Below are 24760 nucleotides of genomic sequence, written 5' to 3'. Positions count from 1 at the left end.
TATGTAGCATAAAAAATTCCCACTGTACTGATGGAGTAAAAGTTCAAAGTGTAACAATATGTTACAATCCTTTTAGAAACACTATTGCTGAAAGTTTCTGAATGTAGTTCCAGGATAAGACACAGTAACTGTAAGTTTCAAGATTGAGCTTCAATAAAGATTGATGGCATGAATTAACTGTATATAGAGAAAGGTTACCTCTCCAGAAAGGGCTGGTGAACCCGAGCGTCCCCGGGTAAGTCCAAAGTTTTGCCCCGTTTGTTTGTGCAGCTGGAGGGTACGTACCGTGTATAATATATCCGCTGGCCACTAATTATTCCTCACTTGACCTCCTGTTTGGCACCCGATGTATGCCGTGCAGACAGGAACGGGCAGCGAACGTGATGCTGCTAAATGAACCGCTATCCGCAGAGATCAGGCTGCACTGTGAAATTCCTCCCAGACTACCTGGACGTGCACCGTCCGCCGGGAGTCAACGGGCTGGAGGATGATGAAGCCGGTAATTACCGTCGCACAGATCCCACGGTTAGGTTATAGGTCAGTAGAGGTCGCCCATCATTGCCGCAGATGAATTCGGGCAGGAAAGCTGTGTCCTGGAAGCAACCTGGAGCAAGTGTTCAGTGGAGAAGAAAGTAGGGGAGGAGTCCTGACGCGTTTCATCACGTGACCCGTGACTTTTCCAGGACACAGCTTTCCTGCCCGAATTCATCTGCGGCAATGATGGGCGACCTCTACTGACCTATAACCTAACCGTGGGATCTGTGCGACGGTAATTACCGGCTTCATCATCCTCCAGCCCGTTGACTCCCGGCGGACGGTGCACGTCCAGGTAGTCTGGGAGGAATTTCACAGTGCAGCCTGATCTCTGCGGATAGCGGTTCATTTAGCAGCATCACGTTCGCTGCCCGTTCCTGTCTGCACGGCATACATCGGGTGCCAAACAGGAGGTCAAGTGAGGAATAATTAGTGGCCAGCGGATATATTATACACGGTACGTACCCTCCAGCTGCACAAACAAACGGGGCAAAACTTTGGACTTACCCGGGGACGCTCGGGTTCACCAGCCCTTTCTGGAGAGGTAACCTTTCTCTATATACAGTTAATTCATGCCATCAATCTTTATTGAAGCTCAATCTTGAAACTTACAGTTAACTGTGTCTTATCCTGGAACTACATTCAGAAACTTTCAGCAATAGTGTTTCTAAAAGGATTGTAACATATTGTTACACTTTGAACTTTTACTCCATCAGTTCAGTGGGAATTTTTTATGCTACATATAGTAATGTTAGAGCCTAGATTATTTATGTATTTTTACACAATTTGAAACATATGCATGTGGCAATTCGGATAGTTATAAATAACAACTTTCATGAATAATTTATATTAGAGGGTATTTTTTATCAGATTATTGTGAACAATAAATATATACATTTTTTAATTTAATTGATTCTTTGGTTGTTTTTTGAACCTGTGAAAACATGGTGTGTGGATTATATGAGCGCCTCTATTAATTTTTATACTTGTCTAAATCCATAGGAGTATCGCATATCTCCCTATAGCGGCGGACGTATTTCCACACTATCAGTTCCAGGTTCATTCCATTTGAGATTGATTAGTTAATTGATAAACACATGCGCAGCAAAAGGTTTCTTCTTAGCATTGCCCCATAGCCTGCAAAATCTGGACTGTTACTTGCTCCGTAGCCTAGGGCCTCCGTGGAGCAAGGAGTCATAGGTGGTAGCCATTTCAATTGAGTCTGCCCTGCTACAGAATTGTATGTGTACTGTACGGTGCATAGAACCTTAACAGAACCGCTCCTGCAGCTTTGCCCTGGTTTATGTGAATAAAAAAATAATAAAGTGTCTGGAAAAAACTAACATGCATTCGTACTTTAGAAATCGAACTCGGGACTCTGAGTATAGGAAGCGGAACACTTCACCACTTCGCCGCAGACAGATGAATAAATCCATTGGTTTTGATTATGCTGTAATGGCTATGGGATTAGGACGCTAACATACTGTACAAAATTCCTAATCTCAAGAGGCAATAGTGAACTTCTAACACGTCCATTTGCGACAGTGTTCACTACTGGTTTTATGTTGTTTTGTCTGCGGGACTTGGACGCTCACATATTCATAAAGTACTGTAGATGGATCATATACTGTATGCTGTACTATTTGCGTCTGTACCGTATATACTGTATTAAATAATGCAGCATAATGAGTATTTACTGTATTAAATAATGCAGCGTAATGAGTATTTACTGTATGCAGCGTAATGAGACGCTTAGTAAAGTAGTCCTTATTATATATTTCAGTATTGTATTTTACGGGAGACCACACGCATGCGCAGTGGTGATTGTAAAAGGCGACATCTGGTGGATGATCGCAGGTATTACACGTAAAGGTAACGCCAAACGCTCTGTCTGCCTCCGTGTGATTAGGTACGCCTCTCTGTGACTAGGCGCGCCTCCCTACGCCCTGGTACGCTGCGTATGCTCGATCGGGACAAACGCCTCAGCCAGTCAAGATAAAGGTGGCTACATCTGTATACTGTAAGATTCAACCAAATTCCCAGATATAGTGCATTCTTAATGAAAAGGTACACTTTTTATATGTATCAATTTAAGATTAAAATTTCTTCCACTACATCAGTTAAGTACAGTACCATTTCTTTTTCTGCATTTTTCTGCTTAGCTGCATCCCGTGAATTCTTGGACTTTATTACATTTCCAGTCCCTTTCCAACCACAATCTGGCTTGGATTTCGTAGCAGAAATATCCGGATGTAAATGGATCTTTGAAGTTTGGGAACTTGTGTTTAAGGAAGTATCTATCTTTGAACAAATATTCCTTTCATGCCTTTCAATATTTTTTTCCTTAGCCTGTGTACTTAGGCCAATTTTTTTATTTGTTTTTGTTTCTTGAGGCTGCAGCTTTGTCTTCTGGTTGCTGGAAACTGTTGTTTTTGTGTTTTGTAGGCACTTTTCATCCTCAAATACTGCATGGCAGGCTTGCTGTTTGACAAGAATATCACTGGCACCTTTTTCTAAAAACACAAAATTTAAAAATTGGTTATTTACAACAATATACATTTCAAATGTTAAATAATGTAGTGAAACATTAGATAAAAACAAATATTTATTCCTAAATATCACAGTAGTGCTTACCAGTGGGCATACCAGTTTTCCTAAAATAGAATAGTGCTAACTGTGATGCGAAACATATTTCAAGTGTACTGTACAAGAAAAAACATTATTCAATAGTGCATTGTGTGGTAGAGAACCAAATTAAATAAGTGGCATATTATGAAGTTGACACACACACAAAAAAAAAAAAAGTAGTGGCAAGGTAAGTATCCCAGAATTGCCATGTCTAAACTGATTCTAAACCCGCGCTCTCGATTTTCTTTAGGTACATAAGTGATTGGCTACTCAATAGACATATTTACACAGCACCACATCTAGATGCAGAGTTGTCCTACCCATACTCCCCTGCGACTTTACTCCATTCTACTCCAAAAAAATTTCCTCTTCAATCCTTTCAATTGTTCTATTTAAGGACACTTATTATGCCTGGCCCAGATGAACAAACAACTGTCCAGGAATCACCTCTACTCTCCTTATATACCCCTATAGGGTAATCCCTCTTTTAATCCCACATTAACAAACGCAGCTGGTCTATTTTGGAAAGCGAAAGGTTTAAGTGATATTTCCAAAGTATTTGATCCTGGTGGCGTTCTCTATACTTTTAAATTCTCTATACTTTTACTGATTTTCAATGACTGTATAACATTCCACATACCCAATTTTATATGTATCTACAAACGAGGTACTATATCCTCTCTCTTCATAAGCATTCCTCACCGCCCAACACTGAGCATATTCTTTCTTTATTAAATCGAGTTACCTACATACCTTACCAAAACTAAACTCATATTCAATGCTAGCAAACTCTAATGTATTGAAAGCTAGGACAACACTATCATGGATGGCCGACTTGCTTAACCTGTCAGACAGTGGAGATCTATTTTGGAATTATGATTCCACTTTACGCATTATGCAACCGTCCTATTTACAGGAAGTTCAAATAAGAATGATTTTCAAGGCCTACATTTCCCCCTCACAGAAAAAACACATGACTCTGAGACAGGTATATGTTGGAAATTTAATATTTCCTCTGCAAGGTTCATGCATTTCTTCTGGGACTGTAGGAAGATACGGAATTTTGGAATAAAATAATATTTTCTTTATTAATGACATCTGCAAGCTACACCTAAAACCTGAACCTTTGGTATGCTTATGTGCTAATTTCAAGAATTGAGATCTGTTCCCTCTTCTCACAGTGATGATTACAGTGGCAACCTTTTTTATTCTATGCCATTGAACCAAACGTTCCACCCCCTCTTTAGCCAAAATGAAGACTAAGCTTTTTTCAAATCCTTTATTTCGACAGAACTAAGCTTTTTTCAAATCCTTTATTTTGACAAAAAAGCTACCTTACCTGATCTTAAAAGAAATGTAGAAAAATTCAATTCTAAATGGCCTCCTTTCATAGAATCTCTTGATCGTCAAACTCAACAATGTATATTCAAATTATTTAACAATACAGAATGGTGTTTATACAGGAAAATATCACACGGTCTATAAACTCTCCAAGATTAAGGCTGATACCTACAGTATATACAAATGTTTACATCAACTATGTACTATAGCTCAATCTGCTGTAACCTTTTCCTTCATATTCCGCATTCTAGGACACATATAGATTAAGATTTAGCTACCAAGAAATGTCTGAGCACGCTGTAATTATTATTACATCTTTGATTCAAATTTTAGTACGTAGTTTAATTCCTCAACTCTATTCCTTATTATTCCTACCAAACTAATCTGTTTTCCTTTGTTTGTTGGTCTTTCCCTCCCCAATTACTCATTTTTTATTTAATACCATTTTCATCTCTGCCTGCTTTCATGGATATGGTGATGCAGGCTTATATATTAACCATTATTAACATTATATTCACGATTCAACCAACTCCCATTAAGTGAATCTCAGAATATTCCTCAGCCCAGTGATATTGATGTGAGATTGTTATATTTCACGTTCGAACTTTCGCTTCATTTCTGCTGTCTACATAGAGCTAAGTATCCTCATGGTGTACAGTGTATATATATATATATATATATATATATATATATTTTTTTTTTTTTTTTTTTTCTTCTAACTTTTAGTTTTTTAGTCTTTGACTTTTTTTTAGTCTATTTGACTTACTTATGTTATAATCCATAATATTCTTTAATAAAATAAAACAGATTTAAAAAAAGATGACCTCTTCAATATGGGCACACTACAATGTAATAGATGTGGGGAACAATTCACAGATGAAATAGTGGAATAACAATTGTAGCTGATGGTTGGGAAAGTGTGTGGCTAATGCAAAGCATAAGCATCAGCCACCAATACTAAAAGCAGCTATTGGAAAAATAGGATTTTATTACCTAACGGTAAATCCTTTTCTCATAGTCCGTAGAGGATGCTGGGGTCCACATTAGTACCATGGGGTATAGACGGGTCCACTAGGAGCCACTGGCACTTTAAGAGTTTGAGAGTGTGGGCTGGCTCCTCCCTCTATGCCCCTCCTACCAGACTCAGTCTAGAATCTGCGCCCGAGGAGACGGAAAACTTTGAGTGAAGGATTTTACACAGATAGTGGCGAGATTCACACCAGCTCACACATACAAGGCAAACCAAGCTAACCCACTTGAAACATCAGCAATGGCTGAACAATATTACTTAACCAAGTAACAAAACAGTACTTAACCAAAAACTAAGCAGTACTGAACTAAGTAACCACTGCAGGATCACGAAGCGCTGGGCGGGCTCCCAGCATCCTCTACGGACTACGAGAAAAGGGTTTACCGGTAGGTAATTAAAATCCTATTTTCTCTTACGTCCTAGAGGATGCTGGGGTCCACATTAGTACCATGGGGACATAACAAAGCTCCCAGAACGGAAGGGGGAACGCGGAGGCTCCTGCAGAACTGATTGACCAAACTTCAGGTCCTCAACGGCCAAAGTATCGAACTTGTAGAACTTTGCAAACGTGTTCGACCCAGACCAAGTAGCTGCTCGGCAAAGCTGTAAAGCCGAGACACCCCGGGCAGCCGCCCAGGAAGAACCCACCTTACGAGTAGAGTGGGCCTTAACAGATGTAGGACACGGCAATCCTGCCGTAGAATACGCATGCTGGATAGTGAACCTGATCCAGCGAGAGACCGTTTGCTTAGAAGCAGGACACCCAAGTTTCTTGGGATCATACAGGACAAACAGAGAGTCCAATTTTCTGTGACGAGCAGTCCTCTACACACAGATTTTCAGAGCCCTTACAACATCCAAGGACTTTGATGAAATTGAGGAGTCAGTAGCAACTGGCACCACAAAAGGTTGGTTGATTTGAAATGCCGACACGACCTTCGGAAGGAACTGATGATGTGTCCGGAGCCCAGCTCTATCTTCATGGAAGATCAAGTAGGGGCTCTTACATGACAAAGCCCCCAACTCCGACACACGTCTAGCAGAAGCTAAGGCCAACAAAGTGGACGCCTCTCACGTGAGAAATATTACCTCAACCTCCGATAGAGGTTAGAACCAATCCGATTGGAGGAACTGTAACACCTCGTCAAGATCCCAGGGCGCCGTAGGCGGCACAAAGGGAGGCTGGATGTGCAGAAAACCTTTCAGAAAAGTCTGAACCTCAGGGAGGGAAGCCAACTGTTTCAGAAAGAAAATGGATAGGGCTGAAATCTGGACCATTACAGATCCCAACCTCAGGCCCATATCCACTTCTGCTTGCAGGAAGAGGAGAAACTGTCCCAGTTGAAACTCCACTGTAGGAAACTTTTTGGACTCACACCAAGATACATATTTTTTCCAAATACGATGGTAATGTTTAGCCTTTCCTAGCCTGTATCAGGGTAGGAATAACTTTGTTCGGAATGCCCTTCCGAGCTAATATCTGGCGCCCAACCTCCATGCTGTCAAACGTAGCCGCTGTAAGTCTTGATAAGCAAACGGCCCCTGCTGCAGCAGGTCCTGCCGAAGAGGAAGAGGCCTCGGCTCTTCTAGCAGTAGATCCAGTAGATCCGCGTACCAAGCCCTTCTTGGCCAGTCTGGAGCAATGAGGATTGCCTGAACTCTTGTTCTCCTTATGAGCTTTAGAACTCTTGGAATGAGTGGAAGTGGAGGAAACATGTACACCGACTGGAACACCCACGGAGTCACTACGACGTCCATTGCTACGGCTTGTGGGTCCCTCGACCTGGAACAATACCGCCAAAGCTTCTTTTTGAGACGAGAAGCCATCATGTCTATTTGAGGTATACCCCAAAGATTTGTCACCTACGTGAACACCTCCGGATGGAGTCCCCACTCTCCTGGATAGAGATAGTGTCTGCTGAGGAAGTCTGCTTTCCAGTTGTCTACTCCCGGAATGAAGATTGCTGACAGCGCCAACGCGTATTTTTCTGCTTAGAGGATGATTCTTGTTACCTCTGACATTGCAGCTCTGCTCTTTGTTCCGCCCTGTTGGTTTATGTATGCCACCGTCGTTACATTGTCCGACTGCACCTGAATGGCTCGATCTCGCAGAAGATGGGCCGCTTGGAGAAGACCGTTGTAGATGGCTCTTAGTTCTAGAATGTTTATTGGAAGGCTGGATTCCAGGCTTGACCACCGTCCTTGGAAGGTTTCCCCCTGAGTGACTGCGCCCCAGCCCCGGAGAATTGCATCCGTGGTTAGAAGGATCCAGTCCTGAATCCCGAACCTGCGGCCCTCCATAAGGTGAAGTAGTTGCAGCCACCAGAGGAGTGAAATCCTGGCTTTCGGCGATAGACGTATCCTCTGGTGCATGTGTAGATGAGATCCCGACCACTTGTCTAGGAGATCCAGTTGGAAGGATAGAGCATGAAACCTTCTGTACTGTAGAGCCTCATAAGAGGCCACCATCTTCCCCAGAAGGCGAATGCACTGATGAACCGCACCCGGGCTGGCTTCAGGACATCCCCGACCATTGTTTGTATCACCAATGCTTTCTCCTCCGGGAGAAACACCCTCTGCACTTCCGTGTCGAGGATCATTCCCAGAAAAGACAACCTCCTGGTCGGCTCCAAATGTGATTTTGGAAGGTTTAGGATCCAACCGTGTTCCCTGAGCAGACGAGTCGTGAGAACAATGGACAGCAACAACGTTTCCCTGGATGATGCCTTTATCAGCAGATCGTCCAGATATGGGATTATGTTCACCCCCTGTCTGCGGAGGAGAACCATAATCTCTGCCCTCACCTTGGTGAACACCCTCGGTGCTGTGGAGAGGCTGAATGGCAGAGCCTGAAATTGATAGTGACTGTCTAACAGTGCAAATCTGAGATAGGCCTGGTGTGGCAGCCAAATAGAAATGTGGAGGTACGCATCCTTGATATCCAGGGATACCAGAAACTCTCCCTCCTCCAGACCTGAAATCACTGACTCCATTTTGAATTTGAACACCCTCAGGTAAGGGTTCAACGATTTAAAGTTCAAAAGTGGTCTGACCGAACCATACGGTTTCGGTACCACGAAAAGGATTGAATAATAATCCTTGTTTTGCATATGAGGTGGAACTGGGACAATGACCTGTGACTTTTCCAATTTTAGGATGGCTTCCTGTAGAATAGTCCTGTCTGAGCCTGATTTGAAGAATCGGTGAGGCGGGAGTTCTTGAAACTTCAGTCTGTACCCCTGGGACACAATATCCTGTACCCAGGGATCCAGGCCGGACGACACCCAGACATGTCTGAAACGTCTGAGTCCCGCACCCACCAGCGCGTCCTCCAGGCTTTCTGGTCCACTGTCATGCTGAGGATTTTGAGGAACCAAAAGCAGGTCTCTGGTCCTGGGAGCCTGCGGATGCAGGCTTTTTGGATTTTGAACGACCACCTCTAAAGAAAGTGGTAGGAGGCTTGGACTTTTTTGCCTTAGCGGTCCGAAAGGACTGCGGCACTGCTGAAGAAAATGGTTTCATCGTATAAGGTGTAGCAGAGGTAAGGAAAGGTGACTTACCCACGGTTGCCGTGGAAATCCACGCATCCAACGCTTCCCCAAATAGAGCCTGACCTGTGTAGTGTAGGTTCTCCAGACTTCTCCTGGATTCCGCGTCTGCAGACCATTGGTGTAGCCAGAGTCCCCTGCGGGCTGAGACCGAAATGGAAGATATCCGTGCAATCAGCGTACCCAGGTCCTTCATGGATTCTAAGATCCTGTGTGTTACGTAAAAACAATTCAATGTCACTTCTATCCATTGTATCCAAATTCTGTAGTAATGTGCCTGACCACTTCACTATGGCTTTAGAAATCCATGCACAGACAATAGTGGGCCTTAACGCCACTCCTGAAGCAGTGTAAATGGATTTAAGCGTAGTGTCATTCTTACAATCAGCCGCTTCTTTTAACGCGGTAGATCCAGGGACAGGTAAAATCACCTTTTCAGACAGTCTGGAAACAGATGCGTCTACAACGGGTGGGTTCTCCCATTTTTTCCTATCTTCCACAGGGAAGGGAAAAGCAACCAGAACCCTTTTTCGGATCTGGAATTTTTTTTCCGGGTTTTCCCAGGATTTTTCAAATATAGCGTTTAATTCTTTAGACGCAGGGAAGGTTAGCAAGGCTTTCTTATTTCCATGCCGTCAAACGCAGCCGCAGTAAGTCTTGATAGGCGAACTGCCCCTGCAGCAGCAGGTCCTCCCAAAGAGGAAGAGGCCTTGGCTCTTCTTGCAGTAGATTCAGAAGGTTCGCGTACCAAGCCCTTCTTGGCCAATCTGGGGCAATGATGATCGCTTGAACCCTTGTTCTCCTTATGAGCTTTAGGATTCTTGGGATGAGTGGGAGTGGTGGAAACATGTACACTGACTGGAACACCCACGGAGACATCAGGGCGTCCACTGCCATTGCCTGTGGGTCCCTCGACCTGGCACAATAACGCTGAAGCATCTTGTTGAGACGTCTCATCATGTCTATTTGGGGCAATCCCCAAAGATCTGTTATTTCCTTGAAAACCTCCGGATAGAGTCCCCACTCTCCTGGATGGAGATCGTGTCTGCTGAGGAAGTCTGCTTCCCAGTTGTTTACTCTCGGAATGAAGATGGCTGACAGCGCCAATGCGTGTTTTTCTGTCCAGAGGAGTATACTTGTCACCTCTGACATTGCCGCTCTGCCCTTCGTTCCGCCTTGTCGGTTTATGTAAGCCACTGTTGTTACGTTGTCCGACTGCACTTGGATGACCCGATTTCTCAGAAGAGGGGCCGCCTGAAGAAGACTGTTGTAGATGGCTCTTAGTTCCAGGATGTTGATGGGCAGGCTGGCTTCCAGGCTTGACCACCGTCCTTGGAAGGTTACTCCTTGAGTGACTGCTCCCCAGCCCCGGAGGCTCGCATCCGTTGTTAGCAGGAACCCAGTCCTGAATCCTGAACCTGCGGCCTTCTAGGAGGTGAGGCAATTGGAGCCACCAGAGGAGAGAAATCCTTGCCCTTGGCGACAGACGAATTCTCTGATGCATGTGGAGGTGAGATCCTGACCACTTGTCCTGGAGATCCAGTTGGAAGGGCCGAGCATGGAACTTCCTGTACTGGAGAGCCTCGTAGGAGGCCACCATCTTTCCCAATAGGCGAATGCATTGATGAACCGACACCCGGCTTCAAGACATCCCGGACCATGGATTGGATCACCAACGCCTTGTCCCGTGGAAGAAACACCCACTGCACTTCCGTATCCAGGATTATTCCCAGAAATGACAATCTCCGGGTTGGTTCCAAATGTGACTTTGGAAAATTCAGAATCCACCTGTGACTCTGGAGCAGTCGCGTTGTGAGAACAATGGACTGCAGCAGCTTCTCCTTAGACGATGCCTTTATCAGAAGATCGTCCAGATAAGGAATGATGTTCACACCCTGTTTGCGGAGTAGCATCATCATTTCCGCCATCACCTTGGTAAACACCCTTGGTACTGTGGAGAGGCCGAATGGCAGGGCCTGGAACTGAAAATGAAAGTCCAGCAATGCGAAGCGAAGATAACCCTGATGCGGCAGCCAAATCGGAATGTAAAAGGTACGCATCCTTGATATCCAGTGATACCAGGAATTTCCCTTCTTCCAGACCTGATATCACCGCCCTGAGAGACTCCATCTTGAACTTGAACTCCTTTAGAAAGGGGTTCAACGATTTTAGGTTCAGAATGGGTCTGACCGAACCATCCAGTTTCGGTACCATGAAAAGGTTCGAATAGTAACCCTGTGTCAGCATGTGAGGTGGTACCGGCACAATGACTTGTGCCTCCACCAGCGTTTGGAAAGCTTCTTGAAGTACTGTGCTGTCCTCCAACAGAGTTGGTAAGCCCGACTTGAAAAACCGATGAGGAGGGAGACTTTGAAATTCCAGCCTGTATCCCTGAGACACAATATCTACTACCCAGGGATCCAGGCTGGACGATACCCAAACATGACAGAACTGTCTGAGTCTCACACCCACAGGCCCCACCTCCGGGCCGTCCCGTCCGGCCGTGTTTTGGGTTCGAACGCGTTTTGGCAAAACCTCACTGAATTTTTTTTGTCGGATTCGGGTGTGTTTTGGATTCGGGTGTTTTTTTCAAAAAACCCTAAAAAACAGCTTAAATCATTGAATTTGGGGGTCATTTTGATCCCATAGTATTATTAACCTCAATAACCATAATTTACACTCATTTACAGTCTATTCTGAACACCTCACACCTCACAATATTATTTTTAGTCCTAAAATTTGCACCGAGGTCGCTGGATGGCTAAGCTTAGCGACCCAAGTGGCCGACACAAACACCTGGCCCATCTAGGAGTGGCACTGCAGTGTCAGGCAGGATGGCCCTTCCAAAAAATACTCCCCAAACAGCACATGACGCAAAGAAGAAAAAAAAGAGGCGCAATGAGGTAGCTGTGTGAGTAAGCTAAGCGACCCTAGTGGCCGACACAAACACCTGGCCCATCTAGGAGTGGCACTGCAGTGTCAGGCAGGATGGCCCTTCCAAAAACTACTCCCCAAACAGCATATGACGCAAAGAAGAAAAAAAAGAGGCGCAATGAGGTAGCTGTGTGAGTAAGCTAAGCGACCCTAGTGGCCGACACAAACACCTGGCCCATCTAGGAGTGGCACTGCAGTGTCAGGCAGGATGGCCCTTCCAAAAACTACTCCCCAAACAGCACATGACGCAAAGAAGAAAAAAAAGAGGCGCAATGAGGTAGCTGTGTGAGTAAACTAAGCGACCATAGTGGCCGACACAAACACCTGGCCCATCTAGGAGTGGCACTGCAGTGTCAGGCAGGATGGCCCTTCCAAAAACTACTCCCCAAAACAGCACATGACGCAAAGAAGAAAAAAAAGAGGCACAATGAGGTAGCTGTGTGAGTAAGCTAAGCGACCCTAGTGGCCGACACAAACACCTGGCCCATCTAGGAGTGGCACTGCAGTGTCAGGCAGGATGGCCCTTCCAAAAACTACTCCCCAAACAGCACATGACGCAAAGAAGAAAAAAAAGAGGCGCAATGAGGTAGCTGTGTGAGTAAGCTAAGCGACCCTAGTGGCCGACACAAACACCTGGCCCATCTAGGAGTGGCACTGCAGTGTCAGGCAGGATGGCCCTTCCAAAAAATACTCCCCAAACAGCACATGACGCAAAGAAGAAAAAAAAAGAGGCGCAATAAGGTAGCTGTGTGAGTAAGCTAAGCGACCCTAGTGGCCGACACAAACACCTGGCCCATCTAGGAGTGGCACTGCAGTGTCAGGCAGGATGGCCCTTCCAAAAACTACTCCCCAAACAGCACATGACGCAAAGAAAAATGAAAGAAAAAAGAGGTGCAAGATGGAATTGTCCTTGGGCCCTCCCACCCACCCTTATGTTGTATAAACAGGACATGCACACTTTAACCAACTCATCATTTCAGCGACAGGGTCTGCCACACGACTGTGACTGAAATGACTGGTTGGTTTGGGCCCCCACCAAAAAAGAAGCAATCAATCTCTCCTTGCACAAAATGGCTCTACAAAGGCAAGATGTCCACCTCATCATCATCGTCCGATTCATCACCCCTTTCACTGTGTACATCCCCCTCCTCACAGATTATTAATTCGTCCCCACTGGAATCCACCATCTCAGATCCCCGTGTACTTTCTAGAGGCAATTGCTGCTGGTGAATGTCTCCATGGAGTAATTGATTATAATTCATTTTAATGAACATCATCTTCTCCACATTTTCTGGAAGTAGCCTCGTACGCCGATTGCTGACAAGGTGAACGGCGGCACTAAACACTCTTTCGGAGTACACACTGGAGGAAGGGCAACTTAGGTAGAATAAAGCCAGTTTGTGCAAGGGCCTCCAAATTGCCTCTTTTCCCTGCCAGTATACGTACGGACTGTCTGACGTGCCTACTTGGATGCGGTCACTCATATAATCCTCCACCATTCTTTCAATGGTGAGAGAATCATATGCTGTGACAGTAGACGACATGTCAGTAATCATTGGCAGGTCCTTCAGTCCGGACCAGATGTCAGCATCAGCAGTCGCTCCAGACTGCCCTGCATCACCGCCAGCGGGTGGGCTCGGAATTTGTAGCCTTTTCCTCGCACCCCCAGTTGCGGGAGAATGTGAAGGAGGAGATGTTGACAGGTCGCGTTCCGCTTGACTTGACAATTTTCTCACCAGCAGTTCTTTGAACCCCTGCAGACTTGTGTCTGCCGGAAAGAGAGATCCAACGTAGGTTTTAAATCTAGGATCGAGCACGGTGGCCAAAATGTAGTGCTCTGATTTCAACAGATTGACCACACGTGAATCCTGGTTAAGCGAATGAAGGGCTCCATCCACAAGTCCCACATGCCTAGCGGAATCGCTCTGTTTTAGCTCCTCCTTCAATGCCTCCAGCTTCTTCTGCAAAAGCCTGATGAGGGGAATGACCTGACTCAGGCTGGCAGTGTCTGAACTGACTTCACGTGTGGCAAGTTCAAAGGGCAGCAGAACCTTGCACAACGTTGAAATCATTCTCCACTGCGCTTGAGACAGGTGCATTCCACCTCCTTTGCCTATATCGTGGGCAGATGTATAGGCTTGAATGGCCTTTTGCTGCTCCTCCATCCTCTGAAGCATATAGAGGGTTGAATTCCACCTCGTTACCACCTCTTGCTTCAGATGATGGCAGGGCAGGTTCAGGTTTTTTTGGTGGTGCTCCAGTCTTCTGTACTACGCGGTGCCTGCACGCCGAAAGTGGCCCGCAATTCTTCTGGCCACCGTCAGCATCTCTTGCACACCCCTGTCGTTTTTTAAATAATTCTGCACCACCAAATTCAATGTATGTGCAAAACATGGGACGTGCTGGAATTTGCCCAGATGTAATGCACGCACAATATTGCTGGCGTTGTCCGATGCCACAAATCCCCAGGAGAGTCCAATTGGGGTAAGCCATTCTGCGATGATCTTCCTCAGTTGCCGTAAGAGGTTTTCAGCTGTGTGCGTATTCTGGAAAGCGGTGATACAAAGCGTAGCCTGCCTAGGAACGAGTTGGCGTTTGCGAGATGCTGCTACTGGTGCCGCCGCTGCTGTTCTTGCAGCGGGAGGCAATACATCTACCCAGTGGGCTGTCACAGTCATGTAGTCCTGAGTCTGCCCTGCTCCACTTGTCCACATGTCCGTGGTTAAGTGGACATTGGGTACAACTGCATTTTTTAGGACACTGTGGAGTCTTTTTCTGACGTCCGTGTACATTCTCGGTATCGCCTGCCTAGAGAAGTGGAACCTAGATGGTATTTGGTAACGGGGGCACACTACCTCAAGAAATTGTCTAGTTCCCTGTGAACTAACGGCGGATACCGGACGCACGTCTAACACCAACATAGTTGTCAAGGCCTCAGTTATCCGCTTTGCAACAGGATGACTGCTGTGATATTTCATCTTCCTTGCAAAGGACTGTTGGACAGTCAATTGCTTACTGGAAGTAGTACAAGTGGTCTTCCGACTTCCCCTCTGGGATGACGATCGACTCCCAGCAGCAACAACAGCAGCGCCAGCAGCAGTAGGCGTTACACTCAAGGATGCATCGGAGGAATCCCAGGCAGGAGAGGACTCGTCAGACTTGCCAGTGACATGGCCTGCAGGACTATTGGCTTTCCTGGGTAAGGAGGAAATTGACACTGAGGGAGTTGGTGGTGTGGTTTGCGCGAGCTTGGTTACAAGAGGAAGGGATTTACTGGTCAGTGGACTGCTTCCGCTGTCGCCCAAAGTTTTTGAACTTGTCACTGACTTATTATGAATGCGCTGCAGGTGACGTATAAGGGAGGATGTTCCGAGGTGGTTAACGTCCTTACCCCTACTTATTACAGCTTGACAAAGGCAACACACGGCTTGACACCTGTTGTCCGCATTTCTGTTGAAAAACTTCCACACTAAAGAGCTGATTTTTTTGGTATTTTCACCAGGCATGTCAATGGCCATATTCCTCCCACGGACAACAGGTGTCTCCCCGGGTGCCTGACTTAAACAAACCACCTCACCATCAGAATCCTCCTTGTCAATTTCCTCCCCAGCGCCAGCAACACCCATATCCTCATCCTGGTGTACTTCAACACTGACATCTTCAATTTCACTATCAGGAACTGGACTGCGGGTGCTCCTTTCAACACTTGCAGGGGGCGTGCAAATGGTGGAAGGCGCAAGCTCTTCCCGTCCAGTGTTGGGAAGGTCAGGCATCGCAACCGACACAATTGGACTCTCCTTTGGGATTTGTGATTTCGAAGAACGCACAGTTCTTTGCTGTGCTTTTGCCGCAAGTCTTTTCTTTTTTCTAGCGAGAGGATGAGTGCTTCCATCCTCATGTGAAGCTGAACCACTAGCCATGAACATAGGCCAGCCAGGGCCTCAGCCGTTCCTTGCCACTCCGTGTCGTAAATGGCATATTGGCAAGTTTACGCTTCTCCTCAGACGCTTTTAATTTTGATTTTTGGGTCATTTTTTTACTGATCTTTTGTGTTTTGGATTTTACATGCTCTGTACTATGACATTGGGCATCGGCCTTGGCAGACGACGTTGATGGCATTTCATCGTCTCGGCCATGACTAGTGGCAGCAGCTTCAGCACGAGATGGAAGTGGATCTTGATCTTTCCCTATTTTTTTAACCTCCACATTTTTGTTCTCCATATTTTGCGCACAACTAAAAGCCACCACAGGTATACAATGTAGATGGATGGATAGTATAGTATTACTTATACTTATGGACGACGAGTGCACTGACGACACAGAGGTAGGTACAGCCGTGGCCTACCGTACTGCTGCTTAGTGCTTATATATAAATACAATATACTGTATAACGGACCTGGTGGACAGTGTCAGCAGACTGCTAAACTAGTATGAAGAAAGAAAAAAAAAACACCACAGGTATACAATGTAGATGGATGGATAGTATAGTATTATATTACTTATGGACGACGAGTGCACTGACGACACAGAGGTAGGTACAGCCGTGGCCTACCGTACTGCTGCTTAGTGCTTATATATATGATATACTGTATAACGGACCTGGTGGACACTGTCAGCAGACTGCTAAACAAACTAGTATGAAGAAAGAAAAAAAAACACCACAGGTATACAATGTAGATGGATGGATAGTATAGTACAGGTTGAGTATCCCATATCCAAATATTCCGAAATACGGAATATTCCGAAATACGGACTTTTTTGAGTGAGAGTGAGATAGTGAAACCTTTGTTTTTTGATGGCTCAATGTCCACAAACTTTGTTTAATACACAAAGTTATTAAAAATATTGTATTAAATGACCTTCAGGCTGTGTGTATAAGGTGTATATGAAACATAAATGAATTGTGTGAATGTAGACACACTTTGTTTAATACACAAAGTTATAAAAAATATTGGCTAAAATGACCTTCAGGCTGTGTGTATAAGGTGTATATGTAACATAAATGCCTTCTGTGCTTAGATTTAGGTCCCATCACCATAATATCTCATTATGGTATGCAGTTATTCCAAAATACGGAAAAATCCCATATCCAAAATACCTCTGGTCCCAAGCATTTTGGATAAGGGATACTCAACCTGTATTACTTATACTTATGGACGACAAGTGCACTGACGACAGAGGTAGGTACAGCCGTGGCCTACCGTACTGCTGCTTAGTGCTTATATATAAATATAATATACTGTATAACGGACCTGGTGGACAGTGTCAGCAGACTGCTAAACAAACTAGTATGAAGAAAGAAAAAAAAAACACCACAGGTATACAATGTAGATGGATGTATAGTATAGTATTACTTATACTTATGGACGACGAGTGCACTGACGACACAGAGGTAGGTACAGCCGTGGCCTACCGTACTGCTGCTTAGTGCTTATATATAAATATAATATACCGTATAACGGACCTGGTGGACAGTGTCAGCAGACTGCTAAACTAGTATGAAGAAAAAAAAAAAAAAACCACCACAGGTATACAATGTAGATGGATGGATAGTATAGTATTACTTATACTTATGGACGACGAGTGCACTGACGACACAGAGGTAGATACAGCCGTGGCCTACCGTACTGCTGCTTAGTGCTTATATATAAATATAATATACTGTATAACGGACCTGGTGGACAGTGTCAGCAGACTGCTAAACAAACTAGTATGAAGAAAGAAAAAAAAAACACCACAGGTATACAATGTAGATGGATGGATAGTATAGTATTACTTATACTTATGGACGACGAGTGCACTGACGACACAGAGGTAGGTACAGCCGTGGCCTACCGTACTGCTGCTTAGTGCTTAATTATATATATAATATACTGTATAACGGTCGGACCTGGTGGACACTGTCAGCAGACTGCTAAACAAACTAGCATGAAGAAAGAAAAAAAAAAACACCACAGTGTTTTTCAGGCAGACAAACGTATACTGGACTGGTGGTCACTGTCAGCAAAACTGTGCACTGTACTCCTGCTATAACTGCTCCCCAGTCCCCACAATTAGGCAGTGTGAGCAGTGCACTCAGCACAGATATATCATGCAGCAGTGCAGCACACTGAGTGAGCACAGATATGGTGGAGCGTTTTTTTTCAGGCAGAGAAACAACGGATTAAACTCAAAACCCTGCACTGTACTCCCTAACAGCTGCTCCCCGTCCCCAATCCTCCCCACAATTAAAACTAAGTCACTCAGTTTTTTTTTTTTTTTTCTAATACAACGGAGAGGACGCCAGCCACGTCCTCTCCCTATCAATCTCAATGCAGATGTGAAAATGGCGGCGACGCGCGGCTCCTTATATAGAATCCGAGTCTCGCGAGAATCCGACAGCGGGATGATGACGTTCGGGCGCGCTCGGGTTAACCGAGCAAGGCGCGAGGATCCGAGTCGCTCGGACCCGTGTAAAAAAAAGGTGAAGTTCGGGCGGGTTCGGATTCCGAGGAACCGAACCCGCTCATCACTAGTAAATACAATGCAACGTCATCCCTATCCATAGTATCCAAATCCTCAAGTAAGGTAGCCGACCACTTTACTATTGCCTTTGCAATCCATGCACTAGCAATAGTGGGACATACAGTAATATGGCCCCTGAAGCAGTTACATTGATTTAAACGTGTTATCAATTTTCCTATCTGCCGGCTCCTTTAAGGCTGTAGATCCCGGAACAGGTAAAACCACCCTTTTTGAGAGTCTGGATACAGATGCGTCAACAATCGGCGGGTTTTCCCATTTTTTCCTATCCTCCTCAGGGAAAGGAAAAGCCACCAGAATCCTCTTAGGGATCTGAAACTTCTTTTCAGGGTTAACCCATGCTTTTTCAAATATAGCATTCAGCTCCTTTGACGCAGGGAAGGTTAGCGAGGCTTTTTTACTTTCAGTGAAAAAAGCCTCCTCAACCTGCTCAGGTGTGGTATCATTTACATTTAACACATCCCTGATAGCCTCTACCAACAACTGCCCCCCCCCCCCCCATGCAAGAGATGCGGACCCCCGCAACACATCCCCTTCACCATCTGTAGTGTCAGAATCGGTATCCGTTGCATCTTGTGTGACATGCACAAGAGCACGTTTGTGGGGGTATACATATAGCGGGGTGTCATGAGGTACCAGACACAGGCCATACTGCCATAGAGCTCTGTAATACCTGAGTTGCAGATTCATTACTAGCAACCCTGTCAGAAATCTGAGAAATCCAAGTTTTGATAAAGGAAAACCACTGTGGTTCCCTTGCTGGTTTCTGTGCTAAGCCAGTGCTAGCCTGATTACATGGAATGGGATCATCCTGGGAGGATAAATCCTCTGCAGCAGTGTACCTGGACAGAGCTAAAGGTGACCACCAAACACTCCACACACACAGGTGGGGGTAGACAGAGTCCCCCCCCCCCCAAGAATGGCAAGAGAGTAACAGAGATTGGAGCCAACCCACACACAGCGCTTTGTAACTAGGAGAAAACCCCCTGTCAGCGCAGACTGTGTCCCTTAATAGGAGACACAGTCGTTTTACAGCCTCCCCTCCTTTCTACAACCCCCTGGTACCGTGTACAGTAAGCTGGAGTTGCTGTGGAGGGACATGAATCCTCCTCACAGTGCTTGCATGCAGGAAAATGGCGCTAGAATGCTGCTGGGTCCGCTGAGAAGCTCCGCCCCCATAATGGCGCTGTCTTCCCGCTCTTCAGGTGATTATACTTGCCTGAGGAAAAGTTGCTGGCTGAGATCCCTGGACCCCGACAGGCTTGCTGACCAGTGTGGGGGTTGGCGCTGGCCCAGGGCGCCCCTCACAGCGCCGCTCTATGTGCCTCTGGTACCATCCCGGGAGCGCGGTTAATACCGCGCTCCCAACCCCATTGCCGCCATCTTCACACCGGCCCCCCGCTGGCCAGAGGGGTCGCTGATTAACTCACGACTTTCTTCAGCTCTGTAAGGTGTTGGCGGCATGCTGCTGGGGCGAACGGTTCCCCTGTTGCGGAGACCGATCAGACCCCTCTGGAGCTCAGTGTCCAGTCAGCAGCTCAGACCCCGCAGGGTGAACACTGCTCCCCCCCCTTAGTCCCACGCTGCAGGCAGGCTGTTGCCAACAGCCTCCTGTAAAATAAAAAAAACTGTAAAATAAAACTTTACTAGAAAAGCTCTGTAGAGCTCCCCTAGTTGTCACCGGCTCCTCCGGGCACATTTTCTAAACTGAGTCTGGTAGGAGGGGCATAGAGGGAGTAGCCAGCCCACACTAGCAAACTCAAAGTGCCAATGGCTCCTTGTGGACCCGTCTATACCCCATGGTACTAATGTGGACCCCAGCATCCTCTAGGACGTAAGAGAAAATATATTTATGTGCAGCTACCAGTGGTGTACTTTATCTTTTGAATTAAACATTGTTGGAGCTCAGCATGTGTCTTGCGCTCGGAGTGCTGTCATACACAGAGAGAAAGAAGGTAAGTCATCTTATTCAGATGTGGTTGGAGGTGCTGCATCCGTCGTAAAGTACTGATTATCGTTACTTTGCGCATTTGCGGAATCTGTAATGCGCATGCGCAAATGGGTCCTGCGACAACAGACACAGATTGGCATCAGACTGTCAGTGATGTATAGTCTCATGCCATTTGAGCATCAGATTATGAGGCGTGCCACTGCCGTTGCAGGGGAGGGATAAGGCCAGGATCTACATCAGAAGTTGGAGATATTCTGGCCCCCTGGTAGCTCCTTCAACGGCTGACTTACACAACCCCATGTGTAACGCATATGGAGATAGAAAAAGGAGACATTTTCTAACTGCTGCTGATATGGCCAGGAATAATTTTTTTCCACCTTTAGAAAGTCTCTTGAGGGAGGACCCCTCCACAAAACGGCCCGTAGTTACGTTAAACATCCGAGTCATACCTCCAGACACAGAGGCTAATTCAGGTTGGATCACAAATCGTGATCCAACCGGAATTATTGCGAACTCCCCGCGGGCACATGCGCAGCGCCCGCACTTTCTGAAGGGGGCTGCAGAAAATGCGATTGCCTCTGCCGCGGGGCTGCAACGCTCCATTTCCAGGGCGGTGATGCAGCGTTGCTGGGGTGGAGCCGGCAAGACGGGGGCGGTGCGGCGCGAACAGGGGCGTGATCACGGCAGCTATGTGACATCACACTCAGGTGCCGCGATTGGGAACATGGCGGCAGACCTCCTGCGGGCGCAGCTATGCTGCACCGGCAGGAGGCATCCTCTTTCTGCTAACAAGCAGAAATTGCAATGCGTTCGCAATTTCTGCTTGTTGAAGGGGGGAAGGATGCGGCGGTCAGCATGCTGGGCGGCCTTGCCCTGCGATGGGCAGCCCCCAGCATGCTAGCAAAAAGATTGCAAATTCTGCTAATTAGCAGAATTTGCAATCCTTACTGAATCAGGCCCACTGATCTAAAACCCCCATATAACAGGGCAGGACTATAGACAATGCAGCAAATCTGTCTCGGGATCACAATATTTGGAGTAATTGTATGTGGACTGAGGCTAATAAAAAAGCTCATATGAGGAGACAAATAATCATGGCGGAAATTATTTAAGAACATATCAGCATAAAGAGAGGATTGATGTAATTTAAGTATGTAATACATACAAAATATCAGACATCTATAGTGCAGGAAAATTAGATAACCAATCCAGAGGAAAGCGACAAATGATCATGTGGGTGTCTTAAAAAATTGTAATGTAGAGCTATGGCTCGCTTAGCAGGGTGATGTTAAAAAAAAAAAAAGTAAATAACAGAAACTAATACAGGGAAACAGAGCAAAGTCGGTCAATAGAGCAATTAGCCAATAAATCGAAGGAACTTTGTGGCCCAAAAAGTGAAGGGGTGGGCAGACATGCCATCCTGAAAATTGGGATCACTAAGGAAGTGCATAGTGGAGTTATACAGCTTTAAACAAAATTTACAAATCAAAATAAGCCAGATGTGAGGCATTCACGTAAGCAGGGGATTGTCCAGTACAACAGCAGGTAGTTCCTGTTCATGGAGTTGTAAAAAGGCTGGAAGACTCAGATTAGGTAAACAATCGGACTCTAAGGGGTATATTCAATAAGAGTCGGATCCATTCCGACATGCAGTTGTCGGAATGGATCCGACAACCCCTATTCAATGGACGGCCAAATCAGACTGTCGGATTTGGCCGTACGCGCTGAAAGCAGGGGCCAGGGGAGCAGAGATCGGCAGCCGTGAGCGGGAGGGGCTGGCTGTGGGGGACATGTGTGGAGCGGCGGAGGGAGGCGCTGCAGGAAGAGAGGTGCTGCGGGCCGCGGGGGGAGCAGAGATCGGCGACCAACTGGAAGGGCTGGCAGCGGGGGACCATGTCTGCGGCAGCGGGGGGAGGCGCTGCAGGGAGAGAGGTGCCTGGCTGGGGGAAACAGGCACCTCTCTCCCTGCAGCGCCTCCTCCCCGCCACCGCAGACATGTCCCCTGCAGCCAGCTCCCCCCGCTGGCCGCCGATCTCAGCTCCCTAGTCGCCCGCAGCACCGCTCCTCTCCTCACCTCAATCTGACGTGTTTTCAAGTCGGATTGAGTTTGCCGCAAAGGGGGCCAAAAGCTGTCTGATTTGACCCCATTTCTGACAGGAGCACGTGGATCGGCGTCTATTCTGCCGATCCAAGTGTTTTCTGACAAGTCGGGAATTCCCGACTTGTTGGAAAAAATCAGCCCCTGTTGAATAATTTACATAGGTATTTCCATGAGAAAGCCAGTTGCGAAGATATCACAGGTAGGCTGCATGACTATAAACGACAAACTGTGGGATGTTAACACCACCAACTATTTGCTGAAACCTAATAAGACTGATACAAAGTTGCTTATCCTGCCAAATATACTGTAGGAGCGGAAAAGTGCATAAATTAATCAAGGGTGAGATTTTGTAAAGACAAGGGGTAGGCACTATAGGGAATACAATAATTTTTTTAAATAAATCATCTTCAAAAGTTTGACTGTTTCCAAATAATATAGGCAAAGGTGATTCCAACCCCCTAAGTCCCATTTCATGGTCCAGATGGGCAGAGTAATAATAGGATTTTAATTCCTACCGTTAAATCCTTTTCTCTTAGTCCGTAGAGGATGCTGGGGATGCTTCAAGAACCATGGGGTACAGACGGGATCCGCATGAGACATGGGCACTTTAAGACTTTCAAAGGGGTGTGAACTGGCTCCTCCCTCTATGCCCCTCCTCCAGACTCCAGTTATAGGAACTGTGCCCGGGGAGACGGACATTTCGAGGAAAAGGATTTATTTAATTTTTAAAACGAAGGTGAGATACATACCAGCTCACACCTCAAACACGCCGTACAACATGGCATTCAACAACAACGCATGCAACGGCATGACTAACATCAGCCACAGACTGACTGAACTCAACACAACATGTGTGTAATCATAACCAATAACTGCAGATACAGCCCGCACTGGGACGGGTGCCCAGCAACCTCTATGGACTAAGAGAAAAGGATTTACCGGTAGGTATTAAAATCCTATTTTCTCATACGTCCTAGAGGATGCTGGGGATGCTTCAAGAACCATGGGGTTTATACCAAAGCTCTAGAACGGGCGGGAGAGTGCGGATGACTCTGCAGCACCGATTGACCAAACAAGAGGTCCTCCACAGCCAGGGAATCAAACTTGTAAAACTTTGCAAAGGTGTTTGATCCCGACCAAGTAGCAGCTCGGCAAAGCTGTAATGCGGAGACCCCTCAGGCAGCCGCCCAGGATGAGCCCACCTTTCTGGTAGAATGGGCCTTCACCGATTTCGGTAACGGCAATCCCGCCGTAGAATGAGCCTGCTGAATCGTATTACAGATCCAGCGTGCAATAGTCTGTTTGGAAGCAGGAGCCCCAATCTTGTTGGGAGCCCACAGGACAAACAGAGCCTCTGTTTTCCTAATCTGAGCCGTTCTGGTGACATAGATTTTCAAAGCTCTGACCACATCGAGAGACTTCGATTCCGCCAAGGCGTCAGTAGCCACTGGCACCACAATAGGCTGGTTTACGTGAAACGATGAAACCACTTTTGGCAGAAATTGCTGACGAGTTCTCAACTCCGCTCTATCTGCATGGAAGATTAAATAGGGGCTTTTGTGAGACAAAGCTGACAATTCAGACACCCGCCTTGCGGATGCCAAGGCCAACAGCATGACTACTTTCCATGTAAGGAATTTCAACTCAACCTTACGTAAAGGTTCAAACCAATGAGATTGTAGGAACTGCAACACCACATTAAGATCCCATGGTGGCACTGGGGGCACAAAGGGAGGTTGGATGTGCAGCACGCCGTACACGAAGGTCTGAACTTCTGGAAGGGAGGCCAATTCTTTCTGAAAGAAAATTGATAAGGCCGAAATTTGTACTTTAATGGAGCCTAACTTTAGGTCCGCATCCACACCTGCTTGCAAAAAATGGAGCAAACGCCCCAGCTGAAATTCTTCCGTAGGAGCCTTCTTGGATTCACACCAAGACACATATTTTCTCCAAATACGGTGGTAATGCTTTGTCGTTACTGCTTTTCTAGCCTGAAGTAGTGTGGGAATAACTTCGCTGGGAATACCCTTTCGGGCTAGGATTTGGCATTCAACCGCCATGCCGTCAAACGCAGCCGCGGTAAGTCTTGATACACGCACGGTCCTTGCTGTAACAGGTCGTCTCGTAGAGGAAGAGGCCAGGGATCTTCTATGAGTAATTCTTGAAGATCC

The 24760-nt window shown here is 46.3% G+C and overlaps 1 protein-coding gene across 9 annotated transcripts in view; it reads right to left on the bottom strand.

The window, feature by feature from the left end:
* The window catches only part of SYCP2 (synaptonemal complex protein 2), a 1046702-nt gene that overhangs the window by 442358 nt on the left and 579584 nt on the right, over positions 1 to 24760 (bottom strand). For all 9 annotated transcript variants that reach the window (XM_063959338.1, XM_063959341.1, XM_063959339.1 and 6 more), the window contains one exon: positions 2668 to 3047. In XM_063959338.1, coding sequence (XP_063815408.1) covers positions 2668 to 3047 — 380 coding nt within the window. The remainder of the gene's footprint in view (positions 1 to 2667; positions 3048 to 24760) is intronic.

The sequence above is a fragment of the Pseudophryne corroboree genome, chromosome 3 (genome assembly GCF_028390025.1).
Source record: "Pseudophryne corroboree isolate aPseCor3 chromosome 3, aPseCor3.hap2, whole genome shotgun sequence".
In the NCBI taxonomy this organism is placed as follows: Eukaryota; Metazoa; Chordata; class Amphibia; order Anura; family Myobatrachidae; genus Pseudophryne; species Pseudophryne corroboree.
This window is presented reverse-complemented; position numbering and strand designations above follow the sequence as displayed.